This window comes from Arvicanthis niloticus, chromosome 15 (genome assembly GCF_011762505.2).
Source record: "Arvicanthis niloticus isolate mArvNil1 chromosome 15, mArvNil1.pat.X, whole genome shotgun sequence".
Classification (NCBI taxonomy): Eukaryota; Metazoa; Chordata; class Mammalia; order Rodentia; family Muridae; genus Arvicanthis; species Arvicanthis niloticus.
Window position 1 is genome coordinate 15,311,300 of NC_047672.1, and position 14,515 is coordinate 15,325,814.

At 46.3% G+C, this 14,515-nt stretch overlaps 1 protein-coding gene across 2 annotated transcripts; it reads right to left on the reverse strand.

Annotated features, from left to right (window-relative positions):
• Positions 1 to 243: 243 nt before the first annotated feature.
• On the reverse strand, positions 244 to 6,746 carry LOC117720742 (diamine oxidase [copper-containing]). Of its 2 annotated transcripts, none has more exons than XM_034519387.2 (5): positions 6,643 to 6,746; positions 2,623 to 4,196; positions 1,532 to 1,817; positions 1,092 to 1,224; positions 244 to 863 (listed from the first exon to the last, which is right to left on the reverse strand). In XM_034519387.2, the coding sequence occupies exons 2-5, from the start codon at positions 4,190 to 4,192 to the stop codon at positions 597 to 599; spliced, it is 2,256 nt and encodes a 751-aa protein (XP_034375278.1). In that variant the 5' UTR covers positions 4,193 to 4,196; positions 6,643 to 6,746; the 3' UTR covers positions 244 to 596. The 2 variants fall into 2 exon arrangements, with proteins under 2 accessions (XP_034375278.1, XP_076769478.1); XM_076913363.1 differs by having other exon boundaries at positions 6,617 to 6,687.
• Positions 6,747 to 14,515: the final 7,769 nt, after the last annotated feature.

Below are 14,515 nucleotides of genomic sequence, written 5' to 3' on the forward strand. Positions count from 1 at the left end.
CTCACTGGCATTAGTTGTCCCTAGTCTTTTTACAGGCAAAACTGCAACAAATCAACGTGTGTGTGTGTGTGTGTATGTGTGTATGTGCTTGTGTGTGCATGTGTGTGTATGTGTGTGTGCATGTGCATGTGCATGTGCATGTGCGTGTGTACATGTGCGTGTGTGTGTGTGTGTGTGAGTGTGTGTGTATGTGTGTGTTTAGAAAGAGATCATGGGGTAAACCCCAGACACTAGACCAGTGTCTAAAAGGCAAAGGTGTCATTTTATTAGATTTTCATATGACAGTTTCTTTACTCCTGCTCATCATTGAGATGAGACAATTTCCCCAAAGTCTCCTGATAGGAAGATAAAATCCTCAAATGTCTTTTAAAAAAAACAACCCCCTACAACCCACCTGAAGAGAATTCTGTGATCCTTCTTTCGCAATTGTCATGGAAGTCTTTGGCAGGTAAGGTAATGAAACATGAGTAGAGCCAGCCCTCCCCTGCTGCTAAAAGGCAGCATACAGGGTAGAAACAGAAGTTTTGTTTGTTTGTTTGTTTTTCCTATCTTTGTGAGCCTCTGGGGCTATAATGCAGAGGCTGAGGTCAGACCCATCACACAGGCTTGTAAGTCCCATTGTAGCTGAAAGGAGGAGACACCGAGCAGTCCCTGTTCTCAAGGATCCAGCGCTGGACATGGTTGAGCCCCTTGTCCTGGGGCCACACTATCACAGTGTCTCTAGATGCCAGGGATGGATCCTCTGGGAAGAAGTTGAAGGGCCGGATCAAGAAGCCCACGGAGTTTCCAGGTGTGTCTGTGTTGGGGACGTCCTCTGAGTGAGGGATGTGCAGGAAGCCCACTGTCACCCAGGCCACCAAATCCTATGGGCGAGACAAAGGCTTTAGTGGACAGGGCAGTGCTGGGTACCAGTCATCCAAGGGCACTTTGTCTTGGCTTTAAAGATGTGTCTATGACCTTCCTGAGATGCTCTCAGTCCCATTGGAGAGGTGGGTGTATCTATCATGACCCTGAACTTACATGCACTAGAAAAGCCATAATTCTAAGACCACAAGGCCCGAGGTGGGCATGGGTGGGGATGGGAGCAGTACCTCATTTTCAATGTTCTCGTTGTTCTGAAGGAACTCCTCAAAGACCACAGGGGGATCCCAGGGGTCATTCTGGTTGTAGAGGCTGCTGCTGTAGCGCTCAGATTCCCGATACTTTGTCACAGCCAAGGGATACCTGCAGACAAGAGAAGTCAGGTGTCTCTGGGTATCAGGCTGCCTTTGGGTCCCTTCCCGGGAGCACCTTTGGGGCCAAAGATGGGGAAGTTGTTGCTTCCACAGATGATGATTATAGTTATCTCCCGGAAGCCTTCAAGAATGCCCATCAGCACCCAAGGGCCAGGAGCCCTGTGAACACAACCCTTCTCTCCCCAAGTACAGAAGAGTGCACACCCACAAACACATACAAGCTCAGAGCAGGGAGGAACAAAGCACACACAAGCACACACAATCACTGAAGGAAGCCCCTTCAATGGTCTCCTTACCTGGCCCAAGTGACAGCCCGCTCCTCCTGCCAACCTGGTGGCAGCACCTGCTCAGCCATGGAGTGGATCTGCAGGCGGTAGCTGCGCCTGTGGCCCCAGCGGTTCTTTTGGGGACTGTTAAAGAGCAGGTACTTGGGCAGAGTCCGTTCAAAGCGGAATGCAGCCTGTCGCTCCTGGGAGTACTGGGTCTGCTCAAGTGTGGGCTGGACCAGGGAGTGACTCGGGCTCCAGGGATTGGTGATGTTTTCCATCTTTGTTGTTAGTGTCTGGAAGCTGTTCTTGGTGCCTGGGGAGGCATGAGAGGAAACGGAGGGTGAGACTCAAATATTGGAACAGAACCCTGGCTGTTTGTAAGATGTCTATCCTAGACCACACCCAGCAGTAAAGAAGATGCAGTGTTGAGAGCCGGCACTGGCTCAGTGATGGGACACCGTGGTGATGGCAGTCACAAAGGAAAAGCAACCAGGGGAGGTAGAGGCTAGTTCTTAGGTTGACCATGCCATGTGGTACACGCACGTGATAACTTGCAAATCTCTGAAGAGCTGTGCTCTGAAATATTTCTGCGGTCTGAACTATGGCACGGTTTGTACACGCCATGTTTGTACAGCCCCAAGGACTGCCAGTATACTACGGGTCTGAAGTCAAGTGAAGCCCATTAGGTAGAAACCATTTATTTGGTCTTGGTGGTATTGCTCTGCTATCGAATCTGACGCCAGATATCAAATCCTTGACGTCATTCTGTGCTGACATTATTAATCCATGAAACATACTGGGCAACCTCAGAAGGCACCGAGCTCCATTTCAAAGTACTAGGCTTCAGAATCTGTTACCTACCTAGACACTTACCCCTTTCTCACTCATGCATACCAACCTACTGAACCCAATGCAAGGAGAGATGCACACCCCACATACAGGGTCACTTTAGGATATGTTTCCCTGCCTCGGGGACACAGGCTGCTTCATATTGCTAGGAAGCAGACAGAAAGAATAACACCGATGTGACTCAGACCATCTCAGACCATCCCCTGTGGAGTGGGTCTGTTAATGAGAAGCAGCCAGTGACTGAGAGAGTGTCTGGCAGTGAATCCTACCTGCCACATCCAGGTCAACACGGTAGTGCACCAGGTGGGTGTGGATGTTGCCAAGCAGGTGGGTTTGTAGGCGAGTGCCATGGCGCAGTCCCTCGGGGGTGTAGAAGGTTGCATGGACATATCCAGTGGCGTGCATCTTGGTCTCCATCACTCCGTTAGGGTAGAAGATGAAATCCCAGATATAATCATAATTATAGACTGTCGATGTCGTCCGCAGCACCAACACATGTCCCTTCAAGCCCGCGTAGAAGTTGAAGCCACCTTTAAAGTTTGAGTTAAAATGGCGCCTAAGGGGCACTCCCGTGGGCATCTCAAAGAGGCACAGAGCACGTGGATAACGGACAGGGCCATCGCTGTCGTAATAGTGGAAGGCATCCAGGAAAGTAGCAGACTCTGGACAGTCAATGCCAGGGGCCAACTCGTGAGTGACACTGCCCAGGCCCCAGCCAACATCAATATACTTAGTCTGCATGCCTGCAGGCGTGTGTCCTCCATATAGTGCCACCGCCTCCTGCACACTGACCTCATAGGCAACACGCTCACCCCCGAAGAGCACATTGAAGATCTGCAGCCCAGAAGAAGATCTTAGCCGGTAAGAGAAGCTCCAGCCTCCGTAGAGCACAGTGTTGCCCTCTAGTTTATATCGGGGGCCACTGGGCTGGACAATGTGGGGGCCAGCAACAGTGACTGGTGTGTGGAATTCCCCCCGGGGCCTGTAGGAGGAGAAGAGTGGCGGCTGATCTGTGCTACCAGACAGTGGGTCCTCAAGGACCACCGTGTCTACTTCTCCAACTGCATACTTACGAGCCAGTTCCTCTGGGCTGTTGTAGAACTTGCCGTTATACCAGAGCTGTTCCACCCTCCAGTTCTGGACATCTGTGCTCCCGTGATCCACTAGGATCTCCAGCCCCGTGGGATGCAGGAAGTAGCCTTCCACGTAACGCTGCACGATAAGCCAGCTTCTACGCTGCCCAGACTCCACACCCCGCGGAGCCACATCGGTAAAGGTCAAGCACCGGTCATCACAGCCGAGGAATGAGAAGCCAGTGGTATCAAGGAAAAACTGGTGCAGAGGCATGGTGGCTCTCTTCAGCATGTGGTAGAGGAAGTCATACTCTGCTGTGGAGATGGGTCTGGATGACCAGGACAGATGGTGCCCTGGCCGGGGGGATAGTGCTCGAATGTAGTAGGGCCGTGGCAGGGGCCCTACAGCAAACTCAGTGACATTGGGGCGATCCTGGGCACCAAAGAAGATGATGGCCCTGGCTTCCCTGACAGGGCCCTTTCTTCCTTCATCCAGGAATTTCAGCACATGATTCTTCTTGGGCAGTAGCATCTCAATAAGAAACACGGAATTCTTGGCCAAAGTCGGTTTCTTGGACGGCTGCAGCCCCAGCTCCTTGCTGTTCATCAGGAAGCTGTGCACAGCCTTTATCTCCTGGGGGCTCAGGTCTGCAAATACCCTCGCTTTGTCATAAGGAGTCCTCACAGCAGATGTTGTGTCTGCCATCTGTAGAACTAATATGACAGCTGCCCAGCCAAAGGCCAGACTCATTTGTGCCAGCCTCATGGCTCTGGAACACAGCAGAGGGGAGGAGAGGACTTGAGTAGAGCCCTCAGCTTACTGAGCGCCTCACAGAGCTTGTCCCTCAGACCTAACATGTTCCTTTCACTAGCTTTCCCCTGTAATTCAAACAGAAGGTGGAGCCAGGGTCTCTGGGTCCTCCTCCCTCATGGTTCCTAATGCTGTCTGGTCCTCTGTCATGCATCCAACAGCTTCTCTTCTCTTCTGTTTACCTCCTATACTCCTGCTGACCTTCTTATCTGGACACATTCCCATGTTTGGGCTTTTCTGGCAGTTTATTTCAAAAGAGAAACATTTTCCTCAGACAGAGACCTGAGTCACAACAGCCCAAGAACGGAACCCCAAATGGTACAAGCCTTGTGTCTTGGTGGAACAGAGAGTTAGACTCATTGCAAAAGAACCACCTTTGATGAAGTTGTCTGTATGAATATGTGTATGTGTGTATATCTGTGTAAGGGTGCGTGTGTATGTGCGTGTGCCATGTATTTAAACATGTATAGGGAAGAAGTCAAATTCCAGTCCTCTTTTCTTCATTCCTCACTTTTTTTTTCTTGTAAGGCAAATTCTCTGCCCTTTACCTGAAAATCTCTGACTGCATTAGGCTTGCCACCTAGCAAGCTCCAGGCCTTTCCTGTCTCTGCCTCCCTAGCAATGTGACCACAAGCTTGGGCCATGACTGCTGGCACTTCATGTGGGCTATGGGATTAAACTCAGGTTCTTGCACTTGCAGGGCAAGTTCTATCATCTGAATCGTCTCTCCAACAATAAAGAACCCTTTCTGGACCACTTTTTAAGACTTAGTGTAGATGTTCAAAAGTGCAGGCCCCTGGGTTTGTCTTGGGGTTAAATCCTGGTAAATGGCGTCACAAGGACAACTTGTATGATTTTGGCCGTATTGCTTAAATCCCCCTAGGTCTCAACTGTGAAATGGAAATGGCAACAGCATCATGTTCCACTCTAAGCTCATCCCAAAAAGCAAATCAGATGTTAGGAACAAATCTGGCTTTCCGGGAACACCTGGGATGTTAGCCAATCTTTCCCTTTAAACTGAGTTGTTGATGATGCAGTCTGGATCACAGCATACTGGGTGTGTGGACACTACAGAGCATGTCGGGAGCTGACCACTCTCTCTGGCCCCTCACTGTAGTGTGTGCATAGTGGTTCCTTGACCCTCAAAGGCTGTAGGAGCTCCCTAGTCAGGTCATCCCAGGCAGCAAGTCAGAAACAGGCCATTCCTCTTTCCTGTCCTCCTGTGGGGAGGACATAGTCAAGATCTTTACCCTCAACCTTGTCCCCAAGTCACCAGGAGAATATTGTGTATGCATGCAGGGCAGGGACTATGGAATTCTAGGAGTCCTTGAGCGTCCAACTCTCTAAACTCCCTTATAACCAGAGGTGAGGCTGTCAGGCCCTGTTACAGGCAAAGTTCTCAGAGCCACACATCTTGGCTTCTGTCATTATGAGCTCTGATTTCCTCAGATTCTAACCTGACCACGCTACTGCTGGGCCTCCGTGGGAAGCCCCTCCCAGTGCTATTTCTCAATAGAGGAGCTGCTTTATGTCTTCCACTGATACCAGGAGGTTCAGGCAGAACTTGGAGTCTTACTTAGACATTCCACCAGCCTTCCAACTGGACTGCTCACTCCTCGACTTCAATTTTGAGAGGGGTTTTAGTTTCATAGGTACATTGGCTAAGAAGTGTAGAGCACTGCCACACGTCCCCTGTCCACTACCCTTCCCCCAGCCTCCTCAGCTATGAGCACCCACCAGTGTTCCATGCATAATAACTGGGCTGCAGGGACACCCCATTAACATCCAGAGCAGATGGTGCATCCGGAGGATCCTGATGTGTAATGACAGGCACCTGCCACCACGGTGTTAGCTAATAGTCTGTCGTCCTTAGCCCCAAATCCTCCAAGGTCTCAATAGTCCTCCCTCCCTTCCACCAACCACTGATCTTTTACTAGCTTTCCGGCAGGTGGGGCTGGAATCTTAATGTAAGTATTGCGTGTTCTTAGTGTTTTCCTGCCCTCTGTGCTCGGCTTCCCTCTTCACAATCTCTTATCTCCATATGTGTTTTTGCTTTAGCCAGTAGGAAGGCAATGCCACAGACATTTAGAATCCTCTCTTCTGAAGTCACATGGACAGTGTGGAGGAGGGACCTTCAGGAGAGCCGCAGAGGCAAGGGAGAACTTGGTAGCCATTGACTGACCCTTCCAGCTTCAAATGGGAGAAATGCCAAACACCCTCTTACAGGGCCCTCTCCTCTCACCCCGGAGTTACCTGCAGTGACCTTCCACAGCTCATTCTGAGCTCTTGAACTTCCTGGATTTCCTCCCTCTTTGTCGTCTGGTCCCCTACCCCTCATACTGTGCCTTGTCACCCCGCTTTTGCCCCTTCCCTGCTGACCTGTTTGGTGTTCCATCAGAACCCACCTGTGCGCTCTGTCCTGTCGCTCCCCAGCTCCCAGACTTTGTTCCTGGCCACTGACCCCAGAAGCCTTCTTGAAGATATCGGACCCCGCCCCACAGGGAGGGACAGGGTGAGGTATGGGTCAACCTAGCTGGGAACTTATAGCCCATAGGGTTCCTCCCTGGAAAGGAGCTAGGGTGCTCCTGGCTGAAGTACAAGTGTCCCTGGACTATTTCCCTGTAATGTCCCCTTTAACAGGTGGCCACCTTTCGCAAGAACTGTCCTTAGCTCTCTCTGTCACAGGATGTGTAATATAATTTGCTAACATAGTGTCATGTTCAGACACTTACTAGCCAGTTTTTTCAGCTTTGTTATTTATTTACAGATACACATACAAACACACACACACACACACACACACACACACACACACACACACAAACACTTTAAAGAGTTTCATTTTGCCCCTTCCCGTCTTCCCTTTGGCACCTCCCAAGTATCCTCCCTTCAACCCCTCTCATTTCTCCCAACTCTCAAATTGATAGACTCTTTTAAATTGATTTTTATTATGATTGTTACATACATGCATGTGTGTATATATATTTATGTACAAATAAATAAACACAACTTGGTAAGTCCAATTTTACTGTTTTTGAGTTTGTGATTTCAGGGCTGAACATTTTGTACTGGATGACGAATGAGGGGGGCTCACCCCTGGGAGAGGCTAATTCTCCCTCTCTCAGCAGTTACTATAGTTATCTATAATAACCAATAATTCTTTTTTTTTTTTTTTTCGAGACAGGGTTTCTCTGTGTAGCCCTGGCTGTCCTGGAACTCACTCTGTAGACCAGGCTGACCTCGAACTCAGAAATCCACCTGCCTCTGCCTCCCAAGTGCTGGGATTAAAGGCGTGGCCACCACCGCCCGGCATAACTGAAAATTCTTGGTCTTAGGGTGCAACCCTGTGAAACTCTCCCCTCCACATTAGCGCATCTGCTGATATGTCCATTGTTCTGGCCATGTGTATGCAGCCATTTCTAGGAGAGATTGTTTTACACCAGGTTTCCTGGGTTTCTGACTTAGAATCTTTCTGTCTCCACTTCTGTGATGTTCTCCAAGCCACAGATGTGGGGGTTGTGATGTTGATGTATCTTTGGGGCTTTCCATAATCTATTAATCTCTGCATTGTGGCTTCCTATGATGGATTTCATTTGCCATAAAGGGAGCTTCTGGTCAGTTCTTAACAGGAAGCAGACCCTGACGAAGTGGAGCTGATAAGGGCAGTCACTCACAGCAAAAAGAGAACTGATGTGTATAGAGAACTTGGAATCAGAGAGGGAGGCATTTGAAGAGAGAAACTGTCTCGGTGAGCCCAATGAAAAGAGATGTTCCTGCACTCTGGGACCCTGGCAGTGTTCAGAAACGCCAGAGGACGCGGCTGTGGGGAGATTGTGTTTGTGTGGGTATTGTGGGTATTGTGGGTATTGTCGCTCTCCTTTCCAGTGCTTTTCTTGCAAATCTTTTCAGGATCTGTTGGCGACTAGATAAAGAAAGGAGAACACAGTCGACTCAATGTAGGGACTTTGAGTGGGATTAGCTATAACTGTCACAAGGGTGATGGCTGCAGTGAAATATGAACGTTTCTGTCTTTAGGGTTGAGAATTCTCCTTTGTGAGATCAACAATTCCATAGAGAGCTAAGGGGGCTGAACCAAAAGACAGTTCCAGGAACAAACCAACTGGGGAAACTCTAACCTCTTTTACTTCTATAAAGAAAAACAGTTGGTGGCAGGAGAAGATACTTGACAGGAGCAGTCACATACAGTCACAGAGTCACATGCAGTCACATACAGTCACACAAAGTCCCATAGTCACATAGAGTCACATACAGTCACATAGAGTCACATACAGTCACATAGTCACATACAGTCACATAGAGTCACATAGAGTTACATACAGTTACATACAGTCACATACAGTCACATACAGTCACAGAGTCACATGCAGTCACATAGAGTCACATACAGTCACAGAGTCACATAGAGTCACATAGTGTCACATACAGTCACATAGTCACATACAGTCACATAGAGTTACATACAGTTACATAGAGTCACATACAGTCACACACAGTCACATACAGTCACATACAGTCACATAGTCACATACAGTCACATACAGTCACATAGTCACATAGAGTCACATAGAGTCACATACAATCACATAGAGTTAAATACAGTCCCATAGTCACATAGAGTCACATACAATCACATACAGTCACATAGTCACATACAGTCACATACAGTCACATAGAGTCACATAGAGTCACATAAAGTCACATACAATCACATACAGTCACATAGTCACATACAGTCACATAGTCACATAGAGTCACATAGAGTCACATACAATCACATAGAGTCACATAGTGTCACACAGAGTCACATACAGTCACATACAGTCACATACAGTCACATACAGTCACACAGTCACACACAGTCACATAGAGTCACATATAGTCACATACAGTTACACACAGTCACATACAGTCACATAGAGTCACATACAATCACATACAGTCACACACAGTCACATACAGTCACATACAGTCACATACAGTCACATACAGTCACACACACATACAGTCAGATACTTCACACCTCAGACCAATGTGAACTTGAAATGGATCAAAACCTAAATATTAAGTCAGGAGCATAAAACTATTAGAAGAAAGCAGAGAGTAAATCTTCTTAACCCTTGGTTTGATATGGGAACCTTGGCAATGACCCCATGCAACAGATACGTAGGATGGCAGCAGCAACAGAAGGACAGACAATTCTATTTGAAATAGGCAAATGGGGCTGGAGAGGAGCTTGGTTAAGAGAAAGCACTGCTCTTGCCAAGCATCTGAATTTGATTCCCAGAGTCTAGACTGCCTGTAATTCCAGCTCCAGGCAGTCAGAAGCCTCTGGCCTCCTCAGCCTTCTTCACTCATGTGTGTCTACCCTCCCCTAACACACACACACAGAGAGAGAGAGAGAGAGAGAGAGAGAGAGAGAGAGAGAGAGAGAGAGAGAGAGAGAATTAAAAATAAAAATATTTTTATTTAAATGAAGCAAGTATTTGAGTAGATATCCATCTGAAGAAAACACCTTGTCCACTTTAGTCACTAGAGATGTGCACATCAATATAAGGACAGGTTCAAACCCCTCTCTGCTGCTTGGAAATAGTTTACTGCTGTTAACTATTGTCTTCTTGCTGTGCTATAGAACACTGAAGGTTATTCCACTTACCCAACTGAATCTTTAAAAACACCAGTCCTCCCCTCTTTACATGCCACCCCTTCCTAGGCTCTGTTCACCAATAAGCTCCTCTCTAATGGTGTTAAAATGGCAGGGTCTCACTATGTAGCCCTAGCTGGCCTGGAATTGCTCTACAGGTCAGGGTGGCTTCATGTTCACAGAAATCTGCCTACTTCTGCCTCTCAAGGGCTAGGATCAAAGGCATGTGACATCACACCCAGCTCTAGTCTCTATTTTTATGAGATCAACGAGCAACTTTTTGACTTCCACACATAAGTGAGAATACAAATAATTTGTATTTCTGGGCCTGGTTTATTTCATTTAACATAATGGCTTTCGGTTCCAATGATGGAAATTTCTCAATACAAATGACAAACGTCTGAGATGACAGCCATGCCACACTTACTGATCATTACATATTATATCTATGTATTTATTTTCTAATATCTACAATAACTTTATTATTCTAATATCTACAATCACCTTTATTTTCTAATATCTACAATAACCGTGAGGCAAATCAGATAAAATACAGACAATAACAATGAAATATGTAGAACAGAAAAATATGATTCATAACAAGTGTTGGCAAGATAGGGAGAAATCTTAACCCTTATGCACAGTTTGTGGTAATGTAAGACGAGACGGTTACTTTGGAAAAGATGAATAAACATACATTTTCCATATGACCTAGAAATTCCACTGCTAAATACTCAAGACAAAAACACATATTAGCAAAAACGTGTGCACAGATGTTTACAACAGTATTAGCAGAAGAAACTTGGCTGCTTAACAGCTGATATAGTTACTCATCCACATCGAGGAATGAGGCTCTGTTCTGTGCTACATCATTGTTGGGTATTACAACCACTATGTGAAATGAGAGAAGCCATTTACAAAAGGTAATGGATTAGATGGTTCTATTGATAGGAGGTGTGCAGAGAAGCCACCCTCTCCAGAATGGATATGATCTGTAGAGCAGATCAGAAGTGCGTTGGTTGATGCGGCTGGAGGTGGGGTATGAAGAGGGGATGAGCTATGATAAGCATGGTTATCCTTTTTTGAGGTGAGAATAATGTTCTAAAATTGCTGATGGTTGCACGTATCTGTCACATATCACAGTCTGCTGGTGTGCATTCTTCATCCTGTATAGGATTGCTCCAGTAGAGCAGGCTTTTAAAACCATGAGTGAACTAATAATCTAGAACACACAAGGGATTCTTGCTAATCAGTCAGAGACAGCAATCTCTATGGAGTCCAGGGTAAAGAATCTCAAAAGTAACTTAAAAGAAAGAAAACCAAAAGGGCTCCAGAATAAATGTAGTGGCTGTTTGGGAAAAATAACCAAAGCTTTCAACAATGAGCTCGAAGCAAATACGCAGTGATGTCAGAATTCGGATAGCTGGAGGATGCCAAGGGTTACATTGATGTGTAGGAAACAGGAACACCTAGGACAGTTTGTGAGATAGCGGGCGTGGTTGGTACAAATGTTCTGGGGTGCATTTAGCAGGGTGTGGACAGTGAGGTTGACGAATGTATACCCTGTACATGACCAATTCTGCTTCTTGGTGTATGTGGTCCTGACAGGCTCAGGTGTGGGCACGGACCCCAGCTGCTGCAGAGATGGGGAGCTGGGGGCTTTGGGGGCTCATCACAGGCACAGGAGTCACCACAGTTGTGGACACAAAGCATCCAAGTGGAAATCCACAGGAGAGGAGCTTAGGGTCTGAGAGGAAGCAGCTGAACAACTGAGCACGGTGCTGACAAGTTAACACGAAGAGGGTGCACACAAAGCCACTGGGCACATTTTAAAGAACCCAAACACATAAAGATCAATATTAAATTGTCTAGAGTTTAAATACACACCACCTGAGTCTAGATTGGCCAACAAATGAGCTTACTGGTGTTAATTAAAGGAACATAAGAAACTCAAAGGCAACTCATGAAAGATGCATCCCTGGGTCTCTGCCTGTCTACCAGAAGCTCCACTGGCATGAGTATCTTTCTCTCCAGCAGCTGCTTCCTGTTTATTAACCCTGGGGAGGCATCTTATCACTTTCTGAACTTTCTGAGCCTTACAGGTTTTGTTAGCTTCCTAGGTTTTATGAGCCTTCCTTCTCCTTCCAGTAGGGAATGAATGCTTCAACTAGGAGGAAATAACGATTCAACCCCCAACTCACAACCCCTTCCACTAACTCCTGCGTTCTTTCCACTCCTTCTGAGGGTGTGACATAAAGAGCTGATCATTTCCTTCCATTTCTAGTTGAGCATTGGACTTTATAGCACGACAACAGCCATTTATTCTCAGCAGCTTGATTGGTCATTAATATCTGCACAGCTACCACTGCCCACTGGGAGAAAAATCGTTTCTTGTAATGAATGACCAAGGATGATAGTCTTCGGGGGATAAACACAAGTGTTTAGAAGGCAATTCTTCAGGTACATCACATCTGTTTAATAAAGCTATAGCAGAGGTCTTTAATACCCCGAATTACAGATCTTTGTCCTGGATTACAGTACCCGGTGTGGTTACTTCCTGCATAGTGGGTCTTAAATCCAATAACAAAGTAGTCATTTGTATCCACGGTAGTTGAGCCATTATGCACCAGCAGGAAGATAGTGTTGGGAAAGTTGGTGTTACCGCATACAGGGTCTACAGCTAAGCAGAACTATGGGTAATAATTTTCTTTCTAGTAACTTGCGCAGTGCCTTCTGGGGCTGTAAAAGCCAGCCATGGTGGAAAGAGCATGAGGCTCAGGTCCAGAAGATTTCTCTATGCCCTCTAGCAAAAGCATGTGGTGTCCTCGGCAATAGAGACTTAACTAGTTATGGAGTATAGTCAGCAGCAGTGGCCATAGACTGTATGGCATGGGAGCCTCAGGAGTTTCCCTGCCCATGATTCTTAGACAGGCAGACTACCCTTGGCACTGGTACCTTTTTTTTTTTTTTTCTCAGTCAGACAGGGATGGTTTATTGAATCCACACCTCAATACTGGTCAGACCAGAGACATAGTTTGGAATTGGGTCTGAAACTATGACATCAATCATCTTTCTCTGTCAGCTTATAAAGGAAAAGAACCCACAAAAACTCACAGTGAGTTCATACACAGCAGGAAGTGCTGCCCAGTGGTCAGTTCTGACTCTAGCCATTGTAGAACTAACAGGCCATATTGATATTTAATTTGATGGGTGCTATGTGAAGCTTTGTGGAATTTCTTAAGATTAGCAAATCTCAGAATATACAGAACATGACAGGGGATGTGGTCAGCATGACCCTGCTCTGAGTCAAGTTATTTTTCTGTGTCAATGACTGGCAGGCTTTGTTGGGAGCCGACTTTAGTAGAAAGCGGCTAGATCAACTTTGCAGCCATCTGGAACCATATACCCTGATGAAAGACTTGGTTGTCAAAAGCCTACAACAGCTGAAGCACACTCTGATAAATATATTGTTTATCCCACATAGCTTGTTTTGCTGTTTAGTGACCTCAGCTGTATGGTGCACATGGTAAAGTGTTTTCACCTGTGTTCTCCTGCTTGTGTATATAAATACCTCAGACTTCCCTTCAATAGAAGAGACTTCGTAAGAGACTTGATCATACCCTGTCTTGTCTCCATTCTTCGCATCTCCTGCCCCTGCAGCCCCACTCTCTCTTGACCAGAGCACTTAGCCCCAAAAGTGTTGAGGAAGAGTAAAGGCCACAACAAGGCTTGTTACAGCAACGATATGAAATAGCTGGCAGCCATGGAACCAAATGTCTACAGCTATGGTTGGGGAGGGGGGAACGTCAGACCATAACACTTACACCTTTATCATTCACGTTTTTCGAAGTACTTCCAGAACTTTCTATCATTTGGCACTGGTATCTTTACTTAACCACTTCAGGAGGTTGGGGAGTGCCCCTTCCCACTCATGCCTTTGCTCAGTTTTGCTATTGAAGCTTTCCAGATGTTTTCCAACTCTCTATGACATTCAAGTGTGCGGGGGCTTTCCCAGAGAACCTTCCCCAGCACAGAGAGGAGAATCAGACGGTCTTTGCTGACAGAGCGGCCTGTAGAGGAGATGAGAAATGGGAGAGGGGAGGGAGTGAGCCGGGCACGACGGTCACGGAACTCTCTCAGCTGACTTGCTAGCAATCAATCAGGCCACTCTGCTGCTCTGACTGACTAGAGCCCAGGTACCTCTTTATTTATACAAGTTTCACAGAACAAAGTCCGACTAACGACTAGCCAGTGGTATAGAGTATGTGTTTGACTTTTCGTTACATGTCCAGGGTTAAGTTCAGTTATAATTAGAAAATACAAATAGAACAGATTATTCTTCTTATTATCAGGCCTGTAACCCCAATTTAAAGAACCTAAAGGATGTGTCCTCCAACGCAAACACATTTATTATACAACAGCTTGCTTTAAGTTTGGTAGTGTTTGCTGTTTTAAAGCATTTGCACAAACAGAGAATATCTGAAACAGTCTTTTGATGAATAACAAATACTAATGCCCAACTTCTTTTACTATATGTTTAAGCATCTATGCCATGAAGTAGAAAAACTTTATTTTAGTCAATCCCTTATTTACTGATTTTATTCTTTCATGAGTGT